This window comes from Lactuca virosa, chromosome 7 (assembly GCF_052849685.1).
Source record: "Lactuca virosa cultivar CGN04683 chromosome 7, Lactuca_virosa_CGN04683_v6, whole genome shotgun sequence".
In the NCBI taxonomy this organism is placed as follows: domain Eukaryota; kingdom Viridiplantae; phylum Streptophyta; class Magnoliopsida; order Asterales; family Asteraceae; genus Lactuca; species Lactuca virosa.
In genome coordinates this window covers 198593123-198602257 of record NC_136432.1, presented here as the reverse complement: position 1 = coordinate 198602257, position 9135 = coordinate 198593123, and the positions used below count along the sequence as shown (strand labels likewise).

The window sequence follows — 9135 nt, the reverse complement described above, 5'->3', positions numbered from 1 at the left end:
TAACCAACTTATAATCATTATTAGAAAAACACTATAATTTATCACTTTTAACTATTTACAAAATATTTTTTGGATTTTTTAAGTTAAACTAAAATTTATATTTAAGTTGACCCTGTAAAGTTATATTTAAATTAATAATATAAGTATTTTATACAAATTGTTCCAAAATTGTATCTTTAAAATGATAATGGTTTACATTCAACAATATATTAAAACTAATAAATTAAGTATAATATGTTAAAAGTTAAAAAACATAACTTTATAAGTAGAAGTAAAGATATTATTTTAATATTGAAATTTAGTTTATATATGATTACACTTTAGGTTTGATATTTATTTAACATTATTAACCAACTTGTAATTATTATTATTAGAAAGAAATTGAAAAGTCATAGGTGTTTCAAATCAATTTGGTGAAAGGAAAATGAATGAGAGTTTCAAATGAATGTGGTGAAAGAAAAAATGTTTCATTTATAATATAGTACTAGGTGAATGTCCGCGCGTTGCGCAGAAGCATTTATATAGCTGAAATATTTACAAATATATGTTTTTTAAATATAAAAATAATGTTGTTGTTAAATTTGATATAATAATCCCTATACTAAGTTGATATAATACGTTGATTATTTTGAATTATATGATAATATATACAATTATTAAAAATGCATAATCTCAATCTTTTGAACGACCTCTACTCGTGGGTTACTCATGAATAAAATTAAATATAATATATTGTTTAATGTTATTTATGGTTCTTATTATTATTAATTAATTTTTTAAAATTTATTTGCTTAACGGTTTAATTTCTATCATTGTTGTTATTTAAAACATCAAACAATTTTTTTTATTTTAAAGGTAACAATATAATCATTTATATAGAGTTATTTTTAACTATTGTTATTGTAATTTATTTTAAGCTACTTATAGTTAGATTGATATTACAATTTAGTTTTTTTGCATTTAGCACTACAATTTATCACTCTTAACTATTCACAAAATATTCCTTGAGTTTTTTAAGTGGAACTGAAATTTACATTGAAGTTGACTCTTTAATGTTATATTTAAATTAGCAATTTAAGTATTTTTGTCCAAACTGTTAAAAAGGTGTAGCTTTAAACTGATAATGGTTTACATACAACAACATATTAAATGCAATAAATTAAGTATAATATGTTAAAGTTAAAGACATAACTTTATAAGTAGAAGTAAAAATATTATTTTAATATTGAAATTTATTTTATTTATGATTACACTTTAGGTTTGACACTTCTTTAACCTTATTAACCAACTTATAAGCATTATTAGAAAAACACTGAAATTTATCACTTTTAACTATTTATAAAATATTCTTTGGGTTGTTTAAGTTGAACTAAAATTTATATTTAAGTTGATCATGTAAGGCTATATTTAAAATAACAATTTAAGTATTTTATACAAATTATTTAAAAGTTGTAGCTTTAAAATGATAATGGTTTTATACAACAACATATTAGACCTAATAAATTAAGTATAATATGTTAAAAGTTAAAAACATAACTTTATAAGTAGAAGAAAATATATTCTTTTAATATTGAAATTTAGTTTATATATGATTACACTTTATTTAACCTTATTAACAAACTTATAATTACTATTAGAAAGAAATTGAAAAGTCATGGGAGTTTCAAATGAATGTGGTGAAAGGAAAAATGTTTCCTTTATAAGTATACTAGGCAAATGCCTTAACAAAGATATATGAATCTATAAATACAAAGATCTAGCAAAAAAACCCTTTTGAGTATATGATGTCCCACCTTTTAATACAAAAATGCCCTAAAAACATACAAATGACAATGACGAAGCATTTTTATTTGCTCCATGTTCAGTCTGCAACACCTTATCAGTTGATCTGCTTCAATTTTGAAAATGTTCAAATCCTTACATATGTAGTACTTTGTTTGTGAGTAGAATTACCTTTTTCAGTGAACGGTCTAATATAGTGGTGTTTTTCCTTTTTGCAAAGTACTTTCCTATGTTAGGAAACCGAGGAATCACACTTACGGTAAGAATAAGCTCATCTGGAAAATTTCTTGATTAATACCCGTTGAGCTATTATTGACAACAATCCTAAAGAGGTGATCAATCACTAAGTTCTTGGAACATTTTTGTTTTGAATTTCTAAATCAAACTCTTGTAAAAGGAGGATCCATATAATAAAGTGTGGTTTGGTATCCTTATTTTAAGAGATGGAAAATGGCATTATGGTTGGTAAAATTACAACTTTAGATCCCCAAATGTAAGCCATAAACTATTCCAACACAAAAATGACCTTAACCAATTCTTTTTTTGTTGTGGTGTAATATAATTGTGCTTCCGAAAAAAGTTTCTCTTACATAACAGATAGCAACAACACTGGGTTTTTTATTCACTCGTCGTCCCAAAACAACCCCTACCTCATAATCACTCGTAGCACACATAATTTCAAAAGTTAAAGACTAATAAGGAGATTGCAAGATAGGGGTTTCATACATTTTGTCACACCCCGCTAAAGCGGAAACACGAGGCGTGGCAGTATAAAGGGTTTCATAGCAAAAGTTAAAAGACAACACCAACCATAGTATTAAAAATCATTACAATTTTACAATGGGTTTGAACAACTTTTAAAAGAAATTACAATGTAAATTGAAATACAACACATGCGAATGCTCCTAAAAGTGAAGTGTCCCTAAGTGCCACTTACTCGATGATTCCTGAAAAAGCATGTAAAACGAGCGTCAACTATAAAAATAGTTGGTGAGTACTCACAGATAAACAAAATAATATTGGTTCCATGAATTGAAATCAAAGTTTTGATAAAAGTTTCCAATAATAAAAGTATATTGTTAAAATGAGTAAATAAGTTTGTAAAAACAAAGTTCTTTGTCATCATGAGAGATAAAGTATGTTGCCCAAATAAGATGCAACATTCATATTCTCATGGAAGATAAAGTTCGTTACTCAAACGAGTAAACAAGTTTCATTGCTAAAATGAGCAATCAATTTCGTTGCTACAAGGAGCAAACAATTTCATTGCTAAAACATGTATATAAGTTTTCAGTAATAAAAGTTCGTTGTTGTAATGAGAAACAAAGTTCATTGCTATAATTAATAACAAGTTTATTGCTATAGCGAGAAACGAGTTTGTATGTGTATGAGCAAACAATGAGTCTCAACCAAACCTATGACTGAAGCCCTATCAAGATCTATGCTTATCGTTCCATAGATGAATATGGTATCATGCACTCCAGCAATAGGGCGAGTGAGGAGTTGTCAATTCCTAATAGCGCTATCCATAATGACCATTGGCTCAAAGAGTTAATGGTTTGAGATAAGGGAAGGGCCTTAGTACGATAAGTTCTCATGTTCCATGTTGCATAGACATACATAGAGAGACATAGCAATAAAATAGCAATCATGTTTGATACAAATCAATTTAAATACAACATTCAAATAATAGTTTTTCGGGACATGCTTTTCCACCCCAAAACATAAAAACTGAAAATAGGGGAGTGTGTGAATACTCACAATATGCATTGAGATGATGCAAATGGTGCCTTGAACTACGCTCCACTCGTACCACTATCGTTTTCCTACAACGATGTTACACACTAATGAGTCTCTAATCGAAATCTAACACTAGTATACATACTACTACAATAGAATTATGCCAATATTGTGTTAAAATTTAATATTGATAAGTTACAAACATTTTTCTGTGGAAATTAAGTTTCAAAGAATCAATTGTTATATAACAATTTAAGTGGAAAATTTCCATTATTGAAATGTTAATATTTAACATTTTAGAGATGTTCCAATGATTAAATATTCAAAACTAAATCAATTTAGTTCTAAAATTTCCCAAACTTTGCATTTCAGTTTTAATTGAAGTCAAAGACTTTAAGATAAATTTTCTTGAATTTTTGATTTGTCTAACTATTTTTCACCATTTAATTCCATGAATAATCATAAAATCATGGAAAAATAGTAAATTATCATGAAAAATTCTTGTAATTTTTGTGTAATTATTTTACAATGTACATAATCTAGGAAAAATATTAATATGTGTTTTCAAAAAGTTTAACACAATGTTTCTGATTTTTGTACATTTAAGTGTATTAAATCTTGGGAAAATAGAAGAAAAATAGCATACAGAAGATAAAAATCATCAAAAATTTGAAGTATCATCCTAACATATTATAAGAGTTTCTGGTAAATTTTCATGAATTGTGGATGAGTAAAACTATTTTTCCGGTTTTTAGTCCAATATAAACACAAAAATTCAAGAAAAATAGATATACATTTTCAAAAATTCCCAAAATATTTTTCGGAGTCTTAAATATAAGGTACAAGCTGCGAAAAATATGAAATAATATTTTCACATTTCCTAAAGTGGTTTTATGATTTATTAGAGCCAAATAAAAGAAAATTAAAAACCATACTAACCAGTAACAAAAATCGATGAAACTTCATGAGAGATGTTTATTAACTCAAAGAGTCATCCACAAATATTTCCAGAATTTATTTACAAGTTTAAGTATTTTATATGCTTTAATACTCTATTTTATTATTATTTTGATGTAAAAATAAAGAAAATATATATTGAGCTGAAAATTTCTAGAATGCAACTTCAAATAATTTAATAACAATGAAAAATTGTTTTCTTATTTTTGATGTCGAAAAACATGCCTAAAGGCTCAAACAATTATAGAGAAACTTGATTCTTGTGATTTTGGTAAAAATTATTGATGTTACTTTGAGAATTTTTCCAACATGTTCCAAAGGCTTTTGAATCAAGATATTTTTATAATTCTTAATACATGATGTTAAGTGCTCAAATTAATTTTTCCTTGATTTTTAGTGATGAATAAGATCTTTGAACATGCAATACAAAACTAGTATTCACAAAAAGGTGCTGATTGAGCAACAGTTTTGTAAAAATTGCTAAAAATAGAAATATTTGAATTTTCCAGTGAGGTCAGATGGGTTTGAAAGCTAACTCAAAATATTATATTTCAGAAAAAGAATCCCGAATTTTGGTTAAAAAATGAGTGAGATATGTCAGTTTAAAGTCAGGTAAAGAAATCTGGCAGATTGCATGCATGGTGATTGGTTAGAAAAATGAGTTTTCATCATTTCTTTGAGTAAATCTTTTGAAATATTTTAAAAGATATCATGATAAACTTATATTCTAGTCATGTTTCCAGAGATCAAAAGATTAAAACTTATCAAAATGTATACATTCATTTATGAACAAAATTTTGTTTCTCAAAAACTCTTAACTTGAGTTTGATGTTTTAATCCTTAAAATCGATTTTTGCACTAAGATCATGAACATGCAACCTTGTTTATCATACATGCATGGTGTTAAAACACATCCATGATGTTCTAAAAACCATTTTAACAAAAAGAAAACAAGTTTGAAGAAGATGAAGAAGTAGAAGTCGGTTTTTGAAGTAAAATGCACATGCATGGCTTAAATCATTGTTGTGGATCTTCAAGAGATGTATGTTCTTTACCTTAAATTTATTTGTGGCTTGAAAAACCCTTATGAATCTCCATAATTTCGTGGTTAAGAGGCTGTGGTTGTGGTGTTTGGAGAAAAAAATTAGAGAGAAGGTAGAGAGAGTTTTCTAGAGAGAGAAAGAAGAGAGATGTGTGTGTGTTGGAGAATGAGAGTGTGAGAGAGAGATATGGGAAGAGAGGGGTCCGAAATTTTGAGTATAATAACCCTTTCTCATTCATTTTGTTTTATAAAATTTAAGTTATTTTATAAAATATCTAAATTTTATATAAAATGTGCACTAAAATCAAGTTTTTATTCATGAAACCTTGATTTTTGACTTATAAATTAAGGATGAATGTTAATGACTTAAATTTTTATTTTCCTTGATTATATTTCCCTGAATTTAATTAATATTATAAGTTTCATAACTATTTTTATAGAATTCTTGATGTTAAACTTTATAAAATTTAAGTTTTAGGGTTTTTAGGGTTTTTGAGAGTTTGTAAAAATTTGGATATCAAAATAAATAGAATATTTGAGACTTTAAATTATCTTATGGTATTATAACTCTTTTATATTTATAAATAATGTTTGTAATTTATTTTTATTGGTTTATTGGCATTCTATGTAGTGATTCCGAGATTCAAGCGAAATTGAGGAATCAAGTATACTAGTCCTAGTCTTCAACTTTGACTTAAGTTTCTATGAGACTTTGACCTAATTTCTACTTCTAGGTCAAGTGCATGATAGAGATGGGCACAAAAACCGGATTGGGCTCTAGGATCCGATCCGATCCGAAAACCGGATTTGGTCAAAACCGGTTTTGACCGAACCGGATCGGATTAAACCGGCCACCGGATCGAAACTGGATTGAGTATTCGGACAGCATTTCGGATTGACCCTCGGATTGAGAACCGGATACCGGCCACCGGATCGAAACTGGATTGAGTATTCGGACAGCATTTCGGATTGACCCTCGGATTGAGAACCGGATCCGATCCGGTTTTTTTTTTGACCGTTGAAATTTCGGAAATTTGAATTTTTTTTTATAGCCGTTGGAAAGGGGAAAAAACGGCTAGTTTGACTTTTCTTGACTTTTTTGCCCTTCCAAACACATATAAATACAACCTATTTGCTCCATTTACATTTTACACACATTTTTACTACTTTCTTCTTCTACTTTATACTTTTATTTTCATAATCTTCCAAGAAATGAGCTCCCGAAATTCTACCGCGGCTCAAGAGTCGGATGCAACGGTGGTTAAAATCTTACCAACCACTCGGAGTAAAGATGTTTGGGAACATTACGATTTGTGTTTGTTGTCGAACGGGAAAGAAAAAGCAAGGTGCAAGCAATGCGGGATGTTTTTGGGAAAAGATGGCAATAGTACGTTGAGGAGTCATACAACAAAAACGTGTCCGGTTGTAAAAGGTCAAGGCAATCCGGATCAACCAAATATTACTCCCGACGGTTCGATCTTTATTTACAACAATGATGACATTCGTGAAAGCTTTTGCAAGTTCGTCATTCAAGAGGGCTTGCCTTTCAGCCACTTCGACAACCCACGATTAACAAGGATTTTGCGGGAAAAAATGCAACCACAATACCGGCAAGTAAGTCGCACTTCTCTTAGACGTGATGCTTTAAAGTATTGGGATATAGCCAAAAAAGATATGCAATTGGGATTTTTAAATATAAAAACCGGTGTTTCTTTAACGTGTGATGTTTGGTCCTCCACCGGTACTTGTCCCAAAAGCTATCTTGCCGTCATGGCACATTGGATAGATCCCACTACTTGGGTAATGAACAAACGAGTTATTGCTTTTGAACTTTTTGCGCATCCTCACACGGGGGCACGATTATTTGCAATTTTAGTAAGCGTTATAGAGACTTATAATTTACGCGACAAAATCTTCTCTATTTCGGTTGACAATGCAAGTAATAATACCGTCGCGGCAAAAAGATTAATTGCAAAATATAAACCTATTTTGGATGGCTCGTTTTTTCATACTAGATGTGTTTGTCACATTATTAATCTTGCGGTACAAGATGGTTTAAAAATGATAGATTCGACGATTGAAAAATTCAAAACTGTGTTAACTAGAGTTTTTGGAAAAAATAAAGCTACAATGGAAAAATATCGAAAGTTTGCCATTTCCATAAACGTTACTCCATATAGTCCTCATTGGGATGTTGACACTAGATGGAGTTCAACATGTATGATGTTTGAAAGTTTGACACGTCAAAGAATCGCTTTACAACTATTTTACGACACAAATTCAAAAGGAAAAAATCCGGTTTCGGATTATGATTGGGATTTGATGGAAGAGTTTGTGGAAATGTTAAAAGTTTTTAAACAATCAACCACTTTTTTATCGGGCGTGTATTACCCTACAAGTCCGTTGTTACTAAATGAATTATGGTTGATGTCTGCACAATTGGAGCGTTTTGAACAAAGAAGTGAAATATTTGTTTTGGTTACGAGACCAATGAGACAAAAACTAGTCAAATATTTCAAAGAAATGCCACCACTTTTTACTTGTGCCGCGGCATTAAACCCATGTATCAATGTTACGGGTGTAGAGGCTTTGATTACCAAAATTTCTATGTCTTTAAATTTGCACAAAGATGACTCAAACTACATCCGTAACCAAATACACACTTTTAATAATACTTTTACTAATTTGTTTGACATTTACGCTACAAAGTATGGCGATATGTCAAACACTTTTGCAAGTGTAACCGACTCTACTAGTGGTGCATCGGGTAGTGGTGGGGGTCGAACGGATTTTCATATCGACCTCTATAACTACCTTTTGGAGGAACAAAACAAAAGAGCACGCACATTAACCCCTAGTAGCGAACTTGGAATTTATATGGGGTCAAATTTTTTAAAATTCATGAGTGCACCACAATTTAAAATTTTGGATCTTTTGGCTTGGTGGAGAGAAAAGGAAGCACAATTTCCTATTCTCTCCGTCATGGCCCGCGATTTACTAACCATCCAAGCTTCCACGGTAGCTTCGGAATCCGCTTTTTCTTTTAGTGGTAGAGTTTTATCAAAGTTGAGGACGAATCTTACCCCGGTTGCGGTAGAGGTTTGCGTTTGCTTGAAGGATTACTTGGATTCGGTGGAACGTATACAACACTTGGCATCACTAGAAGGCCCACTACCACAAAATGTTGAACCGGAGATCATGGATGAAGAATATGCACAAGGCTTATCAACACCTCCGGAAGACGAAGACGATGACGATGAAGACGAAGACGAAGATGAAGAATATGGTATTGATGACACCCCTACTTATTTGCGTGGCGGTTAAAGAATATTTTATTGAAGGCGACACGAAGTGGAAGACCACAAAAACTATTTCTATTTGGCTAAACGTTATAACGCCACTTTATTATTATTATTATTAGTTAACTAGTTTAAAAACTCTTTCTAATTCGACGTTTGATGTATGTTTTAACTATTTTAATGAACCTATGTTGCATTTTGTGTTATATATGAGGTCCAACAAATGTTTTTTTTTTTTAAAAAAAAGAAAAAACCAAATTCGGATCGGATTTCGGATCGGATTGTAACCGGATCGGATTAAACCGATTCGGATTG

General features: G+C 30.2%; 1 protein-coding gene across 1 annotated transcript; it reads left to right on the top strand.

The window, feature by feature from the left end:
* The first annotated feature begins 7651 nt into the window (after positions 1-7651).
* On the top strand, positions 7652-8845 carry LOC145127448 (zinc finger BED domain-containing protein RICESLEEPER 2-like). The gene is made up of 2 exons (XM_079062644.1): positions 7652-8403; positions 8470-8845. Exons 1-2 carry the CDS (start codon positions 7652-7654, stop codon positions 8843-8845), a joined length of 1128 nt encoding a protein of 375 aa, XP_078918770.1.
* Positions 8846-9135: the final 290 nt, after the last annotated feature.

What these genes read in the sequence shown, in the direction of transcription:
- LOC145127448 (XM_079062644.1), top strand. Translation starts at nt 7,652, where the DNA reads ATGGAAAAATATCGAAAGTTTGCCATTTCCATAAACGTTACTCCATAT. An exon ending in GAACTTGGAATTTATATGGG is followed by an intron (nt 8,404 to 8,469) that starts GTCAAATTTTTT and finishes GGCTTGGTGGAG; the next exon opens with AGAAAAGGAAGCACAATTTC.